Genomic DNA, 20374 nt, shown 5'->3' with positions numbered 1-20374 from the left:
AGCTCTGCCTCACAGACCTGTATTATTCTTTTTCTTTTTAACTTTTAAAACTACAATTTATACACTTGGCAAATCGACATCCATACTTCTTAGTTCAACTTTGACCTACTGTGTTACTAATGTAATAATAGATTAATATAGACATTACAGAAGCACTAACATTTGGTTTGGTATCTTCAAATCCAATCGTTAGCTGATCTGGCAATGGTGTTGGCTTGTTCACAACATGTACGATTGTCTAACCGCTGCTTCTTTCTTCGCTCGACATGTTTTTACGTTAATGTAATACAACTGATGGCAAGTGCTGTAAAAATAAAAGAGTTCTAAAACACTTTTTTTTTTTCCTTCAATTTGTTTGTTCTTTTGGCTTTAACCACCTTTTAACCCCAACGCTGCAGTTGTGCAGATATTGTGCAATTTTAAACATTGGCATGGCAAAGTGCTGTCATTGAATCTCATCCAGAGTTCTGCGGAATCGTGAAGTTTCAGGTTTCTGGTATGGTGACAGATGTTGCCACTCCTTAGTCCAACTAGGTTTAGTTTAATCACCCAGGCTGGTCTTTGCCATTCACAGATTGCTTAATCAGTGTATGGATGCATTGCTTTCAAACCTAACATGCATGTTTTCTTGGCAGCAAGGCTGCTTATATCAAAGTCCCAACGGTCTGTCTACAGGCATCACAGTACAAGTGCAGCGGTAACTTCACTGACCCGTCTCAGCCAGGCAGCCTGTGCACACACATCTGTTGCTGGTTTGGGGAATATTGTACTCTTTCATAAGCAATCCCACACATTTTGCAGAGGATAAGCAATAATTGGTGAGACAACTGTAAAATGGTGATCAGTTGCCGGGCGTTATAGGAACCTTATGACAGCGCGATAGACCGCGAGGGCTGTCCGGCCTGCCGTTGTTTGGCCGAGCAAGCGGCTGTGAGGTTTCGTAGGCTGGATTTACCCTCGAGGGAACGGCGTCCGAGGCTGACAGCTCTCAGGAGGTCGGGGGGAGGGAGAACAGGAAAGAGGTGGTGCATGAGCGTTGGAAGCGGGGCTCGTTTTTATGAGTTTGATTTGGAAAGGACACTCCATCACTTGTATGGTGACGCTGGCTGAATGAAAAAACAGGAATGGAATGGGGCCGATGCACAGTCCAACAAAATAGGGAGGTGAAATGAAGACTCTGGCGATGATGCTGATGCTGATGCTGATGATGATGATGATGATGATGATGATGATGATGATGATGATGATTAGGCTTCCTTTGGCTAATGTGACTGCTTCAGGCTGCCTCACTAATCAAAGTCTGCATTTTATGGTCGGCTCAGTTGAGTAAACTTCATGGCTGCTGTCCGCTCTCTTCTCGTGCACCTCATCCTTGTTCTGTCCCCCTGCTTTATTTCCCCTGTTCTTGGCGCAGACAGCTGGCACAGACAGGGACTGGCATTTCTCTTAATTACTGACTTCTGTGGATCCAGCAAAGACAAATTCAATTTCACACACCAACTATGGGCCATAGATAGCATAACTCACGACATTTTTTTTGAATGTCAAACCAAATATGAACAAAACATGCTCAAATGAAACGATTTTTAAATATTCTCATGTAAACTGAGCATTTTCCTGTGTAACACATTGACCAGGCTTATTTGGGGGCTATATTTATCTTTATATACATGTGATGAGTTGCAAGCCCAGTTTAATGTATTACATATATGTATGGTATATCTCAAACGCCAACATGAATTACATCATAAAACCTAATGCACGTCCAAGCCAAACAAAAACCGAGGCGTAATTCTAATTCAACGCAAAAGTTTGACCACATTTCTTACCTCCCTAAAATAAAATACATCAAAACGAAGATGTTCCAGCACAGAACATGTTTTACTGAAAAGGCACTGAGCAAACTATCGATTAATACTTCAGCTGTTCAGAATAAAACTTGCAGTGTGTCCTGAAAGAGCCCTTCATATAATTTGCAGTATCATGATGCCAACTTTCTCTGCGATTACCCAGATGACAGTAACAGAGAAATAGGCTTGCTGTCATCTGGGACGGCTGCAGAAGGATGAGATCATTTATTATGTAATTGCTGCTGCTGTTGCAGACTCTCCTGACGTGTGAAAGACGGCATCGCCCACACTGGTATCCTGCAGATCAGCCAAACCTCGGCGATTAGAGAAAAAGCACCAGGATCCACCATATCTGTTCCAGCCTGCAACTTCCAGCCGCCAATCAAACAAACCTCTCAGCGGACGATTAACACTACGAAGTCCTCCAATAGGATTTGAGCCGGTTATTATTTAATGTAATGAAGGTCTAATTTCATAAACCTCACTCATGAAGAGAAAAACCATTAGCGCAGGAGTGTGTATTTTCTGACTTGATGGAATCCAGATTTACTCCAGGATGCCGGGCAAGTACAGTTGGGGGATTACATTAACCTTTAGTTGATTAATATTCATAAGCAGTCTGTGTTATGGAAACAAAATAGTTGCCATAACAAACATATTTAATCACTGTAGCGTAAACATGAATTACTGTTGTTTGCATTTCCTGACAGAAACCTGGAGGCATAAAATTTGACATTGTTAAAATACATTAGGTAACGTCTTGACGCTGGATGCATTAGTCAGATGATGAATGTCAAAACAAACTGAGCAAACCTTAAAATGTTTCCCAGAATACACCAGTGTCCACCGGTTATTTTCGGGAGCTAGTAATGGTCGAAAAAATATTTATTTTCGTAAAAACAATGTGGCAGAGTGGGACTGAGCCCACGCAGAATTACCTGTAATCGTTTGTGTCAATAAGAAATGTATATAGAACCCCAGAGCGCCGGGAGGTTGGGGAAGTGGAGTCAGTTTTCAGAAGTGATAAAAATCAGCTGGCGCCTGTTGAGGAGGTGGCTGTGTATGTCCTGTCACCACCAAGGACAAAGAGTCTACCCAGTCACGCCTGAAACAGGGATTTCCACATTAATGCTCTCTTATATTCTGGCTCCCGACGTAGAAAGTAGTCCGAAGGTAAATCAGGGTCTATAAAGTACGTTGGGTATTTAAGCTAAAAATCTTATTTCAATTCAAAGTACGCCTGGAAACCTACAAAAGCAATAAATTCTCTTTAGGACTCAAATGCCACCTCAAGGCCAGATGACAGTCCTCATAAAGATGATTCCGATATGATACTTAAATTGTCTTCCTTCAGCTCCAGTAACATAACAATAATTCTGAACCTCTCCCCCCCTCCGGATCAAATTCTCTTTCATTTTTCCATGTTGTTGTTTTTCCTCGCCATTAGCCAACACCTTCAACTGTAAATTCAAGCCCCCGGAGGGACTGCTCGCTCCTTGTGTTGCACCCTCTCCCTCCGCTGGCTTCTGATCTTCAGGCCGGTGAGGAACATTCAGACTTGCTCCTTTTTCCTTCCTGTTCCACGCACGACTTTAAGTGGTGCCCCAAGAGACTCGGATTGTGCTTACTGACAAAACTTTGCACACACACACCCCCCTGACATGCTCCCCATCCCAGCTTTATTCTTCACTGCTCCTTCTGGAGGCTCTGCTCTCTCAAAGGCCTCGTGCGGCTAAAGACACCCATTATTAGAGTTAGGCCTCAGTGAGCGACTTCAACCCGGGCTGAGGTGCGCTGAAGCCACAGTTTCAGGTCACAGGAGTGCACTGAGGTGTAGGTGCAGTGTAACTCTAGATTTTTAATTACAGAGTGTGCGATAAAGAGGGTCACAGCTTCCTGATAACCCGTTTGGTGAGTCAGAGGCTGTTTGTCGCCCAGACGGGGGCGTAGGATGTGAGAACGGGACAAAACCGCAGCTATGTGTCGATGCATCTCTCTGAACTTCCTATAGATTCAAATTAACAGCCGCCAACAGGATACAGTGAAAAATCCAGTTTGAAGTATGAGACATGGACCCACAGTCAAAGCTCAAAGTCTATGTTATGTGGTTTGAATTACGTCATTTAGATTTCCGATTCAGAAAGTCCATTTTGTGTAAATGTAGGAGGCAGGCTAAAGGCTTTTCTATGACATATATATGTCCTGTCATCATCATCTTGTCGGGCTGAGTCTACCTATACTTGGCATTGATTAGTTTGTGGACAGTTGAGCAATTACGACATCGGTGTGTTGTCAATTCGGCCATTGTATTCACAAACCTTTTTTTTAAATAAGGCGCAGAGAAAAAAGCAAGTTGTTCCTTTTGATGAGATGGTTTTACTACCAGCAAAAAGAATGTCCTCGTCTGAAAATCGTACATCATATCGTCAGAGTCAGAACCTGCAAGCAATCATGCGAGCCGCTTCAGCTTCTTATTCCTCCTCCATTGTTTAATGCCGTCTCAACTTCCTGCAATTGTACGGAACTATCCCAAAAACAACCACAATTCAGTTTGATCCTGACCGAGACTACCTCTTTTGCTCCTGCTGAATTGTTGTCCATTTGTCTGGACCTTGGTACGAGGCAAGTGTCACATCTATTATGTCGGTTTGGACTAAATTGGAAAGTCTGACTAAAAATCCGGAATAAACAAGGTTGGTGTAAAAGAGCCCTTACAAATAGATGAGATTTTAGGTCTATCAAACATTTAATCACTACAGTTTATTATATGAGACAAGATTTTGCAGCTCTGTAAAGTAATTTTTCACTGTCCCAAAAATCGCTAGGCCAGTGGTAGAATTACCCCTTTAGCATTAGCCCTTTAGCATCCTGTTCTCATCCATTCTTCTTCTACATTTTTGTCAGAACCCAGAAAGATCTCCTTTGTACCAAATCACTGGTCTCATTGAAATTAAAATACTTGGTGCTGTTGTCAGTCTGAAGAACGTGGCTGTGGTAAATGCACATGTTTGATTGGCTGATAGAGAAAACCTTGTTTGAATTATGGTTCACGTCACCTGAAAGTACGGCACCATGTTGTATTCTGCAGACACATTTAAGACACTGTTGCACAACTTTGTAAAACGTTAACACCAACTAGATTAGTGCAATTTGTGCTCAATGATATTCCAGAAAAACCCACTCTGTAACTTGTAGTGAACTCCCCAGTCTAGTGCCTGGACACAGCAAGCTACAGATAACAGGCCGGCACTGAGCTCTGCAGCAAATCTAATAAACCAGTTCCAGTTTTCTTATTCCCACCACGAATGGTAACCAAGCTGCTTGAATATTGGATCTCAGGAAATAGTGCAGGACAATTTCCTCAGAGTGTAACATTAGAACGCACGAGCCTGGCTCCTGGAGGTTTGGGGCCACCACCGCTGGGCCGCTCCAATTAGATGGAGCTTCCCCGCGGTGTCTGAGCCAGCCTGGACACAGGAGCACCCGAAAAGGAGCTGGAGGAAGAGATGGAGGAAGGAGAGAGGGGAGACACACGCGGCCCCCCGAGCGCTGTGTTATGTTTGGCAAACATTTCACCCAACGTCTCTCCCTGTCTACACTTCTGGCCCCTGATCAGGCCGCAAAGTGATCGTCAGGCAGCGAGAAGGGAGGAAAAAAAGAAAAGATGAAAACATGGAAGGTGGTGGAGACCGAGGAGAAAGCCACTATTATGGTGGATGACTGTTACCTCAGATTTAAAGATTAGCTTTATGTATTTTCTAGCGTTTATCATACTGCTATTTAAAAAAAATTTGAAAAAAACTTTTTAAAAAACTGATCCAAGATTTGGATGAATCAATTATCTGGGTGGAGTTTTTATTATTGTACATCAGAAATATTCCATTTATATTGTCATAACATTTTATTTAATATTGTGCATTAAATGTTTATATAATGGTAATGAATGCTTTAAACTGTCCCAATAGTTTGAATCAATGAAAAATATCAATATTTCACATTTTGAAAAATATGTTTTGCTCTGACTGTTGTTTTTATATGTGATATATAGGCCATCCATCCATCTGTTTTCTATAACCTATCACTTAGCCTTTAAGGGTGGCATGGGAGCTGGAAACAATCCCATCGGACATTGTGCGAGATGCAGGGTTCACCCTGGACAGGTCGCCAGTCCATCACAGGGTCACATGTCAGGACATTTCTTGCTGTTAATAAAACATGTTCAGTGTATTCCCTGCCCATCGAGTAGACAGGCTCCAGAGGGTTTAAGCTTTATATGTACATTTGCTTTTTGGTCAAACATTAATTCTCACACACATTCAGATCAATGGAAGAAGTTAAAGTTTATTTTTTCTTCTTCTACTTGGAAATCAAACCAGTGATAATGGACAAAGCACCACTGATCCTAAAATAGGCTGAAACAAAAAGTCTGTATTCATTTTAATAATAAAAAATAAAAACGTTTATACAGTGTAGTGTCACTAAATGCAGTTTGTTGACCTTCTCTTTTTCCCTTCGCCCTGATATAGGATTAATCAAGAATAGCCTTGGCTCTCTCCATTGTAACAAGACACTGTTTTAAAGCCCTTGAAGTATGCCATTGTTCATGTCACCCCTGCCCTTTCTGAAAGTATTAATCCCATTGCCACGGTCTAATGCTGAAATCCCCAGTAGAAACACCTAAGAGGACTGGATCTGCTTGACCACACAAGGTATTCCTGTTTCCCCCCCGCAACAAGTGATATCAAAGGTTCAACTGTGGTCGCTGCCGAGCGGCGAGGAGGAAGTACATCTGTAGGCTGTCCGCTTGTGGGCATTCAGCACAGGTTCGGGCCATTGGCATCGGATGCAGGTGCTATCCTCTGGAAGGTGATTAGATATCATCACTCTTTCATTAACTCAGTATTTCTGGTATCACGGTGACTGTGTGGAATGAATGGCCCTTTTCATAGGTCAACCCGACAAATGAGCCGCGCTGAAAGGGCCAGGTTAAGGTGGGAGGATAATGAAACAAGAGAAAAGCAGGGATAAGTCTGGCAAAAGAAAAGAAAAAAAAGACACCTAAGACATGAGGGATTTGTAAAATTATGCCAAAGTAGGTGGATGCTTTCTAAATATGTCCATCTCATTTTATAGATCAAGCCTGTTTTCGCTTTAATATGACAGAGGAGTATCGATGTGAGCTAAAAATAAACAAAAGTCAACAATAGCAGCTGAGGTGAGGAAACGCGTTGAGGTTTATTTTTAGGTTATGACACCGCAGGCGACAACAATAGCCTCATTTTCAACTCATGCTCGAAACAGGTACGGAGGCGGGAGGAGGCTTGAATGTTCCATTACGTGTGGAGCAGACCCGAGTGAATACAGCCTCTTTGTGAAGGGTGTCTCTGTGTGCAGGCAGAGGTGCCGTGCACGCTGACATCACCCGGAGCTGGGGATGTGACTTTTTCTCATGTGTAGTGGTGCCAGGGAGCAGCCAGTACCGTCAAGCCAGCCTGAGTCAGCGCTACACGCTCCAGACACGAATGTGCAAGAATCCATGACGGAAGAGAGTCTCACAGCTTAAACACAGCATATCTGCTCCAAACAACCGGAGCTTCAAGACCGTGGAGGAACAAAAACAACTGGAAACTGGGATGTTTGTTTTTATTAGAAAGGAGTACATGTTTAAATATGGGTTTTAGAATGTTAATGGTAAATCAGAAAAAAGACTGTTGACATAAACAATAGCAAGGGAGATATTTATTGGCATTTATTTAGACATATTGGAGATCTGGAAGGAAAAGCTCTGACTTCTGGAACTGTTTATTTGAAAATTAAATTAAATTAAATTAAAAACTTCAAGTTAAATTTTAACCATATCTAACTGTCTTCCTTAGCAGCCGGCTACCAGCATTTTAAACAGAAAAAGAAAGACAAGTTAAGAGAAAATCTAATAAGTCGACCTTTAGTTATCTGTACCACTGGTTGTGTTTTCGTCTGTTTTTTGGTTTGTTTATTAGCAGGATTACACTAAATCTACCACTGACTCTAAAGACATTTTGTGGGGGGGGGGGGGGGGGGGGGTGGGGCACAACCCAAAGAAGGTCCCATTAAATTCTGATGCTGATCCAGATTAGAATTATTTATTTCTTTTGCATTTTCGTTGATTTCATGCATGAGAAGGGAATCACTCACGTTTAGAAAACTGATACTTATCTGTGCGTGTGAAATGTGGTGCAGATGCAAATAAAAATCTGGATCCAGTTTTAGTTTTGTTTTCTTGCTTTTTGGGGTCAACATACCTCATTGGTTTATAATTTGCAATAAAAATCTTTGCAATGTTGATCTGCTGTCTGATTGGTGTCAAATGATGCATGTCATAGTGAGTGAAGTGGCAGTGCGTGAGTGTGTTGACCTGAGCCAGGGTTTTGCTTTTAGTCTCTAAATGTTTCTCTCTCTCTCTGTTAAAAGCAATCGTCATGGGGAAGTTTTGTAAGATCAGTGTATTTTCATCTCATGCTTCGTACCCGTCACCTGTTCTCTGTTGAGAGGATCCTCGGTGAAGACGACAGCGCAGTATCGGCCTCTGCCAGGTTATGTCATTGCATTTTGTCAGCACTTTGACAATGAGCCATTGTCATTCGGGCGTAATTACAGCTCAGGCCTTATTAGTGGAAATGCAGGAGAGTGACCTGCTGAGATCTCACCCTGCTTTTGATGCTATTTCATTGTCTTTTAAACTGACTCTGAGGTCACATCACCTGAAGGCATGGGCGGGAGCTCGTAGTCACTCAGCAGAGTTCAATATGAGAGCTTTTCAGGGGATCTGTCAGAAAGGTGGGGGGATATTTGGATTCTGTTCAATGCCAGTGGCTTTACAAGGTTTCACCAGGGGGGGGAGAAAGTACTCAGTGAGGTAAAAGTATGTACTCAAGTGAAAATACCACATAAAATGTTCTTCTTGAGCAAAGCAAGAAAGTAAATACTCACTTTTAAACATACTTTAAGTATTAAAAGTACCTTCTGAGTGTATCCTATATATTCCTAATAATTCAATGGTCTACATCATTGACTGTGTCTACTGTCTATTTAGTTTACTACAAAAATAGTACAGTCGTTCATCTATCTCTCTTTAATACTGCCATGGATGGGGTAGGTCTAAGGCTGAATCGTGGTGGTGGCCTCTTCTTAATTCATTTCATGTGTTGAACTTAACATATTCTGCTTTATTATGGTTTCGGTTTGATGATTAAACAGGAAAACTATGACACTGACATTTATCAAGAACTATTGGTTCCACTGCATTCCAAGATCAGTGTGTATTTCCTTCCCCGCAGATACACTATCAATGAGTGGCCAATGTGTTTCGGTTTACTAGAAGCCCGGAGCAGATAAGGCCGAGATTACAGTGGCACTATCTCCAGAGGAGGCCGGAGAAAGGAGAAGATATACAAGAAAGCGTGCGGCAGCAGTTATCACACACTGCTGGTCACAGGGGTGAAGGCCGGAATACATCTGTGTCTTCACGGGATAGCTGAGCCATCTCATGCGTTATCTGATTCTGATTTGAAATGATGATGGAGGTGACAACTGCCAAGTCAATAAATAATCACACTGGAAAGTCGTTTTTTATTCTTCTTGTTATTAATCTTACAGCTTTTTAGAGATACAGAACGCATCTGAGGTTGTTTCCAAGTGTCTGCACCCCCCCCCCCCCTGTTGTGAGCTGTTGTGGTCATGTGTGGGATATCAGGGAGGTGTGAGAGAGTCAGAGCGGAGAATTTAAGCTCATCCATCTGAGGGTGTCAGGGCCTTGATAAGTCCTGTTTAAACTTTACCCTTTGCAAAATGCCATGTGTCAACAGTTGCCCGTGACCAGAGTGCTCTGATCTGGTTAGGCAAACACCTGGGGGAGACCCACCCCATCCCCGGGCGAGACCGCGGCCGACAGTGGGCGAGCTAGGGTACAATTCTGCAACCAAAGGTGATAAACATTTTTAAAGAACTAACACGCAAACTGAGGGACAGTGGAGGCATCCGGAAAGGAGAGTTCAAATGGTTCGTTGAGAGGATTTTCTCAGTTCTCCCTCTTGCAGTCCTCTGCCGTGTCTGGGGCAGTTGGCGTTAGTTGCGGAAAGTCTCGGGCAGGTGTCATGCCGGCTGTGAGCGCTTGAAGCTCTGCCTCCTCTGGCGCTGCCAAACTATCCATCACCTCGTGAAGTCTTCTAATTCTTTCAAATGTTCACAACAGATCATTTAAACACAATGGGGGTTTTAATGAATTTTGAGCAAAGTCATCCATATTTGTGATATCAGCGAGATATTTGGTTAAAATCCTAAATGTCCTTTGTGCACTTAATCCTTTCTTAACTTGAATGGCATTAAAACAAAGACTCATACGTTTACGGCACTAACACATCATTACATATACAACTCTGTTTTGTTTTTTAAAGAAAAGCAGGGAGGGTGCTCTGCTCAAACATTTACAGTGGAATCTGAGAAAGCCCGAAAAGGTGGAAGACATGATTTGGCAGTTTACCTTCAGTGTTTGCCTCAAAATTTTGACGCCATGGCTCGAAGTCAAGCTGAGAAGTTTCCCAAGACCCGCTCGGCCTGCAGGCGGGTGCTCTCCCTGTTTGAGCTGTGAGCCTGGCCCCCGAGGACCTGTGTGTGCCGCCCCCCCCCCACCACACACACACACACACACACACTCACTCCCTTGATCGACCATAAGTCAGTCTGCAGGGCACCTCAGACCCTCTGCAGTCAGCACTGCGGGGGCGCGAACATGCCCGACCACACCTCTGATGCCTCAGTGTTAGCCATCACCGAGTTTCCTCCTCTGTGTGTCGAGACCAGCTGCCTCTCAGAATGGAAACTCTCAAACGACACCAGGCCTCCTCACACCTACCACGACGCACCGAATTAAAATCTGGAAATCAAAACAAATACTCACTGTGGTGTGTTAAAAAAATCTCATATTATCACATGAGATATTGGGGGAAATTAACCAAGGTTTTCTGTCCAAGTACAGAGAATAATCTTATTAAATCAGCGTATTATCAAGTGGCGACGAAACTAAACTAACTTGCATGCCTTATCTTTATCTACTGTCTCTTTCTCTCCAACATGAACTTTGGAGGAATAGCATTTCAGTGGGGGGGGGAGAGTCCCTGACAGGGGCAGACTGCCACAGCCACCAGTCAACCAGTAAGACAAGGAGCAAAAATAGCAGGTTCATCTACCTGACAGACATATCAGGCTATTTTTAATGAAAATGTCACAGTCAGGAAAGACTGGAAGGCTTTAATGTAACTGGAAACCTCAAACCAGCACCTTCATCCATGGAGAAAGATTATCTTCATAGTAAAGCATCTATTTTTAGCGATGAAAGAGAATTCTTTAGACAAAAAAAACATTGTTTATTTATGTTGTGTGTCTTTTTGGAATGTTTTCTTTATATTCTACAGTTTTCTTCTGTGATTGATATTAACAAAATTATGAATAAGCATTATATAAGCAGCTTTAGTTTAAAAAATATATTCTTTATTAATAAGTACCATTTCATGTGTGTGTGTGTGTGCCTATAAATCTTTACTGATAACAGTACTGCTACTTTTTTCTTCTTATACAATCATTATGATGTAGACCAAATAATTATTAAAGGTTATGGTAAAAATAGTAAAAACTTTCAATCTTCTCGTGGCTAAATATGGACTCATAACTTACAGTGGGATTTAGTTTCTAAAACTGAATCCATGGATTATAGTGACTGAACTCTCTCAACAAAGTGTCCTTTGTGCACCGACAACAAGTGTTGGAGCAAATCCAGCGAAGTAGATTTTAGTGTTGCAAAACAAACATGTTTGCTTCATTCCAGTTTTTCATGGAATGTACAGTCACAATGGTGTGACGGCTTCATTGAGGAAAATGTATTTGTATCATATGTTGTATAATATTTAATATGATCATGCATTCACATACAGTTACACATAATATTGTTACTGTAACTGTTGTTATTATTTGTATCAGTCGTACTGTTTGTAAATAAAATAAATAAAAGTCACTAAAACAACGTCAATTAACTAAATCTTGAGTTAACAGAATGACTTTTGATGTTAAAAGACATTCTTGTTTAGGATAAAGTCATATCTCTTGTTATTAGTCCCAAATAACCATTTTATTTATATTTTTTGTTTTGTAATATTCTTGTTCTTGTTTGGAACATGACATTTTAAGCCAGAAAGAGGAAGACCTAAAGTATAAATGTGAATCGGGGATTTAAATGTGGGAAATATGTTTTGAAATCCCCTCGGACTTTCTCTCAGTCCCCGCAGCCCCCGCACACATGTTGCTCTCAAGTTTCTGGACCGCTGTCTCCCCCTATTGGTCCATGTGGTCACTGCAGCGCCGAGAGAGCTGATGAGAGGAGGCTGCTGCTCCGTAACGACTTCATCCAACAAACATTTCAGACAAGTGTCCGCGTTTAAAACAGACACTAACAAGCATCACTGTCCATTCCAACATAAATAACACTTGTTAAAGACGAGTTTGTTTTAAGGTTTTGTAGTTTTATAGAGTATTTACTGCTCTTATTTCTAACTGAAGCAGTTGTATCCAGCTATCAGGCTGTTGCTCAGAGAAAAGTGAACTCAGCACGAAGATGAATTCAGCTGTGAACGAGGGAATTAAGATGGAGGCATTTCAACATGTATTGTTTTTAATTTGTCAACTTGGGCTCAAGTTGTACATGCCTGTAATTGCCTGTCATTTCAATACGATTTAAATAAACGATATAAATTCTATTAGAAAAAGAAGACAATAATACAGTCTGCAATAGAAATGTGTGATTTTAAAAAATCACGGAGGAACATATCATTTAATGAATATTGTAATGTCAATAATACGGATTTGATTTTGTGATCATTGACAAATCATACATTTATCTCCCTCGACACCAGTAGCTATAAGATTTTTTTTTTTTTTTTAGTTAGACATGAGATACTTACAGCATTGTTCAATTTTTTTATCATGTGTTTTTTTAACTTGGGTTTTTAACTTTGAATCCTCAAGTTTTAAATGTGAATGTTCAGTCAAAGCAAAGTTTCTAGAGGCAGACACACACACTTGTTCTCGCTGGACGAGCTTTCCACTGTTGTTGACTGCAGGAGCCTTTCGGAGCGGAGTCATATTACGTCCCCGCCTCCAAAAAGTTTCCCCCAATCGCTTCCTCGCCGTGAAACATAAATCCAGGCAGCGCCTCCTGTGTCCCTAGACTCCTCAGCCATCCTCCAAGAGCGCGTCTCTCCTCACAGTTCTCCTCAAAGTCACACTTTCAGAGTCAAGCATCAGAGCGGCATCACTCGCAACTCGCCTTCTCGTCTGCGTAAAAGTCAAAGGAGCGTCCAGAACTTTTTTTCTGTTTGGCTTTTTGGTTCTGTTTTGCACTCAAGGATTCAGGTTTGCCAGTCGAGCTGTGCGCCCTCACAGACTGTCACCGCAGTCTCTGGGCACAGCGCTTGGATTTTAGAAAGAAGGATTTTTCCTCCTTTTTATCTGTGATACGCGGTTCTTTCAATTTTCTTCGCATGAATCTCCTCGACCCTTACCTCAAGATGACAGAAGAACAGGAGAAGTGTCACTCCGACGCTCCCAGCCCCAGCATGTCTGAGGACTCCGCGGGCTCTCCGTGCCCGTCCGGCTCCGGCTCGGACACCGAGAACACCCGTCCGATCGACAACCACCTCCTCCTGGGCCCAGAGTACAAGAAGGAGGGCGAGGAAGAGAAGTTCCCCGTGTGCATCAGGGATGCGGTGTCCCAGGTGCTGAAGGGCTACGACTGGACGCTGGTGCCGATGCCAGTGCGCGTCAACGGCTCAAACAAAAACAAACCTCACGTCAAAAGACCCATGAACGCGTTCATGGTGTGGGCACAAGCCGCGCGGAGGAAGCTGGCCGACCAGTACCCGCATCTGCACAACGCGGAACTCAGCAAGACCCTGGGCAAACTTTGGAGGTAGGTTCGCTTTTGCACTCAGTCAAGTTCGCTGTGCGCTTTTTACGCGTCACTGTGCGCAGCGTTTTCGGACGAAACGCACCACCTGCCTGCTGTTTCAAGTTTGTGCAGATTTGTAATAATGATTTTCGAAATGTATTTTTATCTGTGAAAGATAGATTTTATTTGTTGGTCTAGGGATTGAGGTCAGAACTTTGGGTTTTTAATTCTAAGAAGTTGTATTGACTGATACGCAAACTTTGTAGCTGCCTCCTGCTGACGATTGATAATGAAACAATTAACGCTCAAATGTAACACCTCTTCAATCAATGAATCTGTCGTTTCTCGTGTAAGTTTTCGATTCATTTTAATAAAAACAATTCTCTGTGATTTTTTCCCCCCCTTCAGATTGCTCAACGAAGTCGAGAAGCGCCCGTTTGTGGAGGAAGCGGAGCGTCTGAGAGTGCAGCACAAGAAGGATCATCCCGACTACAAATATCAGCCGAGGCGGAGAAAGTCTGTGAAGAACGGACAAAACGAGCCCGAGGACGGCGAGCAAACGCACATATCTCCCAATGCGATCTTCAAGGCGCTGCAGCAGGCCGATTCTCCGGCGTCCAGCATGGGCGAGGCGCACTCTCCAGGAGAACATTCAGGTAAGAGACGGAGCGAAGATATAAATAAAGAAAAAAAAGTATTTTATTATTATTATTATTATTATTATTATTATTATTATTATTATTATTATTATTATTTGCATTTATTCTACAATTTATTCGTTTTTGACTTTAGGGCCTTGAACTATACCTGTCAATGTCTAACGATTAATGATTAGTGGGTTTTACAAGCATCATGTAAATACACCTGTCAGAATAGTGCCAACAAACTCCTCCTCCTACAAGCATTTACATTTCATGGCACTATTGAGCTTAGTGCTTCATGCTGGAAATACTTTTTTAATTGGATCAGATCTTTTTTTAAATGTATTTTAACTGTGAACTTACCATAACGTTGTTTTCCTTTTTAACCAGGTCAATCCCAGGGCCCGCCAACACCCCCAACCACCCCCAAGACAGACCTGCCCACCACCAAGGTTGACCTGAAGCGTGAGGGGCGCCCCATTCAGGAGGGCACCAGTCGCCAGCTCAACATCGACTTTGGAGCCGTGGACATTGGCGAGCTGAGCAGCGAAGTCATCTCCAACATGGGGAGCTTTGACGTTGATGAGTTTGATCAGTACCTGCCGCCTCACAGCCACGCCGGGGTGGCCGGCGCAGCCCAGGCCGGCTACACTGGCAGCTATGGCATCAGCAGCTCCTCAGTCGGCCAGGCGGCCAATGTCGGGGCCCACGCTTGGATGTCCAAGCAGCAGCAGCAGCAGCAGCACTCTCTGACCACCTTGGGTGGAGGAGGCGAGCAAGGCCAGCAGGGTCAACAAAGAACCACCCAGATCAAGACGGAGCAGCTGAGCCCCAGTCACTACAGCGAGCAGCAAGGCTCCCCACAGCACGTCACCTACGGGTCCTTCAACCTGCAGCACTACAGCGCCTCCTCTTACCCCTCTATCACAAGAGCACAGTATGACTATTCTGAGCACCAAGGTGGTGCCAACTCCTACTACAGCCATGCAGCTGGCCAGGGCTCCGGCCTGTACTCCACCTTCAGCTACATGAGCCCCAGCCAGAGGCCGATGTACACCCCGATCGCCGACACCACCGGAGTGCCCTCTGTACCCCAGACCCACAGTCCGCAGCACTGGGAGCAGCAGCCCATTTACACACAGCTGTCCAGGCCGTGAAGAGGCAGCCTCAGCACTGACTGTACGACACTCGCCCCCGCGCATAGACTTCTCTCTGCCCGGTGGCCTTCGCGCCGCCACTTCACAACCCCCCCCCGCATTGCCAACAGAAAAACATGACAAGGACTTTTTTATAGTACTGAAATATATCTTTGGATTGGCTCACAACAGTGCCTTTTTGTATTGGTTGGAATTGTGATTATATTTTTTTAGATATAATGTTTAAAAAAAGTTAAATCCTCTGTGAGGACATACTGGTTATAAATATTTTAGTATGTACTGTGTATGTGTTCTGCTCTTGTCATCCTCATCTTGGTAATCAGTGTCATTAGAATCCTCATCGTCACGATTTGAAGGTCTCACACGTTTTAAAGGAGCAGTAGTGCCGAGTAAATACACCCTCAGTGGCCTTACTTCTCACTCATGTATTTTTTGTACAGGAAGTAAGAAACGTCTGTTTACTGACACTGCCATCTTATAATAGCCTTCATTCTGCTTTGAACTTTTGTACTGTACATATGTTATTGTAATTCCCATGAGATGCAAGGTTTGAGCAATGCACGTTAGAAATAGATTTGAATTGTTTGGCCATGATATGACTGTGTCATCAGTGAATTAGTCAAATATTCTACTTCTCGTTCTTTGCTTTAGCTCAAACGATTGTGTTGGAAACGCTATAGCAGGTGCCATGTAACTCTACTAGGGGCCTTACCGTGTTGCTAGACGTAACTGAGCAATGCTTGCTTTTATCTGGGTACTGCCTTGATACCATTGGTGCCTCTGGAGCCACATTAGAGCGACTCAGTCCACTGGCATTGCAGTGTCAAAACCACAGCATAGTTCTGACTTCCTGTTTGGGGGGGAATACAGGAAGTGACCATTTACCTGACTCTCCTCAGCAGCCAGCAGGTCTGAGTCTGGCGTACTTCTGTCATTCCCACAGCCTTTTCCTAACCTTTTTATTTTCTTAATTTATTCTTTAGCATAAATTTTATTTGAAAATAACTATTTGCAATTATCTTTTTAATTCAGCAGCAGCTTACAGCCGCTGACATATGTGGTACAAATTTGTTTATTTATCATTTGTAAATGTTTCCGTATTAAAGTTTCCTTTATTCATGATCTAGTTTATGTACAGATTACTTATAATTACACGATAAGTCTTTCTCTTAAAAAAGAAAAACTGGAAGTCTTCTGTCTTTTCTCTCTAACAAATGAATTAATGTATATGGAAGCCGTGGCCGTTTTGTAAAGAATTTGCTGGAATCCACAGGATACTTTTTGTTTTTGAAAAAAAAAAAAAAAGTTGTGTTCCTCATTTTATATTCTGTATCATTAGTTCTTCTTTTGTCATCTTTCTTAATGCAGTTTCCCTATAGGTAAACATGCCGTTGTCTTAAAAGCTTATCTTTTGTATTCTATTGTTTGCAATAAAAACAAAACACTGAGAAATATGTGATCTTCTTGTGCGATTAATTCTAAGCATGTTTCAGTCAGTATCATATGTTGTTCACGGCTGTGTGGTGCAGTGCATATACAGCGATAAGATCAGTGGGGTTTATTCATGCGAGTGACCCTCCACCGACGGCACAGCACACCAGCGAATTCAAGATGTTATTCATTGAGGTGGAATGACTTTGGAATAGTCGTTATCCAGCTCGTACGCTCAAAGAAACAACAGAAATAAACAAGCTTGTTTTAATGTGACAGAGTCAACCTGTCGCAGCGGTTTGATGAAGTGAAGTCGTTGCCCCTGGCTTCTCAGACCATGAGGTCACAGGTCCATTATTGCCACGGCCTGTTGAGAAGACGTATGTCCACACCCCTCCCCCCCCCCCCCCCCCCCCGCCCTGTATACACGACGGCTTAAAGAAACAAACTCGACGTTGCATATTGTTTATTCATTACTGGCCAAGTAATATAGGAATAGAGCGGCCCTTAATAAATCAGTGACAGTGTAAACACAATCAGGTACTATAGCTTTGTGTTGAAATTCGAGGCACATTCAGAGATGACGTCTCTTTCCTCACGTCAACCGGACTGAACCTTTCTCTGCCACCCACCGCTGCACCTCGTCTCCCTGTGATGACTGGATAGTTGTTTAGTTTTTTTTATCTTGACTCCTTAACTACCCACTACACATCATACACGGCTTCACTAAACATGCTGCTCAACACGTCCGCACTGCATAGAAATATGGAAATATGATTTTCATACTATGACCAGAGTCATCATTGTCTTGCTTCGAAGCAAATTTTAAAATGTGACAAAGAATAAAATCAATAACCACCATTTTGATGACATAAATAGAATCATAGACCCTTCCCATTATATGGCCAGTCTGTATGACTTCATCCAAAAAGTTTGTTTTTTACTGCATAAATAGCAGGAACGAATAATTCCTTGAAAAATCATTCCTCACACGGCTTAATTAAATAAACCTGAGTACAAATTTTTATTTTAAATAAAACTTCATCAGTGTTTTTGTAGGTTTAAGTTTTAAATAAATTTATAGCGTAAAGGGAAGTTGTGCTGTTTTTTTTGGTATGCTATTTTATCAATACTTAAAAATGTGAATTTGTAGTTCTCTTACACGCTCTGGTATTTGTTGAATGTTAGTAACTATGAGAAGTATAAGCTGTGGGAATGTGGGTACAACCAAAAGGGGAAATTACAAAATTGCAGCACACGCTACTGCATGAAATTCACTGAGGACATGTATCAGCAGGATATCGTTAGAATTGTGGTTTGAAGTTGGCATCCACAATTTAACTCTATTGATTTAAATTATGACACAATCACTGATGTGTTGGAGTTAAAACAATAAAAAAACATCTCATCACTGTATTTGTTTTAATGGATTGTAAAATCTGAGGTTGTTTATAATCTTCTGTCTTTATCTCTGCTTCCTTTCTGTACTTTGCTTAAAAAACTGCTGCCACTACTGAGACTGCTGCTTTCAGGAAAGAGCAGCTGATTAAAACAGCAAAAATAGGAAAACAATAAAACAACCCTTGTCAATACAAAGTTATATTTAGGCTTGTTGTGTTGATCACGAGACATTGATACTCCGGCAGACTTTCCTCCATCGTCTCTGGTTAAATATGAAGTCTGAAATTTCTCCCTCTGACAGTGAGTGTGTGAAGCTCTGAGCCCACCTCCCACAGAGAGCCCCCCCGAGGCACATCCATCACCGGATCTCCAGTGGTTCAGACCCGGAGCGAGGCAGCGAGGTAGCAGGCAGAGCCTCAGGGCCAGAGAGGGCAAAGGGAGGCCGGTTAGTGACAGCCTGGGGAGGGGGGGGGGGGGGGGGGGGGGGGGGGGGGGGGAACAGGAAGGAGGGGCCGCGGGGGGGGTCACAAGGGGAGGACAGAAGAATCATATTAATTCACTGTTTTTGTCCGTCAAAGCGAGGCCTCGTGTTCCTGACTGACATGACTGAAATATTAACACGCCGCGTCATTTTCAGGAGAATTCTGAATGGGAATTACTCAACTAATTGAAACGTCAGATTATCAGGGAAAACAATGTGAAGGGAATCAGGGGAAAACACTTAATTCAAACTGTGACGCCACTCAAACCTTTGGCAATAAAAATGTGCGGATAGATAAAGTAAAAGATAGTATTACAGAACATAATGTGGCCTGAAAGTTTAGCTGTAACTAAAAATTTCTGTTTGGCAAATAGGGGAAAATAAACTCCTGTAAACACAGGTCCATCATCCTCCAGCTTCAGAGAATGACCAGAAGATTTTAGCTGGATTGTTCTATTCTGAGGTTTTTGGCAGCATTTGTGCTTGCATGGGGAATGTGAAATGTCCAGCTGTTAAAAAACTAACCACAAGATTTTATATTTTCAAAATAAAAATAATAAGAATAAAATTCTTATAATAAGAATAAAAAAAATAGGCAGAACTTTTGATATTTCTATATGATCCCAAGAAGGTTTCGTGAAGAACCCAGCGTGTTTGCTCATTTAATTCTAATAAGATGAATAACAAGCATTGTGGAAGGGGTGAATTAAAATAAAATTAAGTAAATACTGATATGTGATATATATGTGAATTTTGCTGCTCTTTCCTAAAAGAAGAAAAAAAACAAGGAACGACGATAGCCACTTTCAGCGAGTTTCATCAGAATTATACGTCACATGATGCAGCATCATTTCAGGAAATGACCTCACTATTGAGACGTTCGCTGTTTGAGACCACGGTGACTCATTGGTTGGGCTTCCCTGTGGACACAGACCGCCTTGCCCAGTAGCAACCCAAATATGATGATACATTTAACACATAATAACAGTTACAGCCATGTCCCAAAGCAGATGCTCTCAGATTATGACTTCTGATAGTAAGAAATATCAAAACAACTGTCAAGAGCCGATATACAGGCTGTTCAAAATACATACTATAATCACCGCAATATAAATTAAAGGGCAAGCCAAATAAAAAAACTTCTTTCTAAAGCGTGCGCCCCAGCCTGCTGACCTCGCCTCAGAGGCTGCGATGGGACTGCTCCCCTCCAAAACAGCAGGAGCGCCCTGATGAATGTTTCCGAGAAGGATCGGAAACAAGACCAAATTTCTCTCTCTTCTTCTTCTTTTTCTTTTTTTTTTTTCAGACAGGCCTTTGCATGGGCAATTTTCCCAGGACGACCCCATTATTATTCCACAGAGACGTCTGCCCCCTCCGAACCCTATGGGTGGTCTTTCTGAAGGCAAAAGGAAGAGGAAAAGAAAAGGAAAAGGGGAAGA

General features: G+C 42.5%; 1 protein-coding gene across 1 annotated transcript; it reads left to right on the top strand.

The window, feature by feature from the left end:
* Window positions 1-13094: 13094 nt before the first annotated feature.
* LOC117766452 (transcription factor Sox-9-A-like) lies at window positions 13095-17077 on the top strand. Its single transcript, XM_034593479.1, has 3 exons — window positions 13095-13845; window positions 14233-14480; window positions 14856-17077. The coding sequence occupies exons 1-3, from the start codon at window positions 13418-13420 to the stop codon at window positions 15620-15622; spliced, it is 1443 nt and encodes a 480-aa protein (XP_034449370.1). The 5' UTR covers window positions 13095-13417; the 3' UTR covers window positions 15623-17077.
* The last annotated feature ends 3297 nt before the right edge of the window (window positions 17078-20374 follow it).

The sequence above is a fragment of the Hippoglossus hippoglossus genome, chromosome 8 (genome assembly GCF_009819705.1).
Source record: "Hippoglossus hippoglossus isolate fHipHip1 chromosome 8, fHipHip1.pri, whole genome shotgun sequence".
Classification (NCBI taxonomy): domain Eukaryota; kingdom Metazoa; phylum Chordata; class Actinopteri; order Pleuronectiformes; family Pleuronectidae; genus Hippoglossus; species Hippoglossus hippoglossus.
Note: the sequence above shows the minus strand (reverse complement) of the source record. Positions and strands in the feature narration are given on the sequence as shown.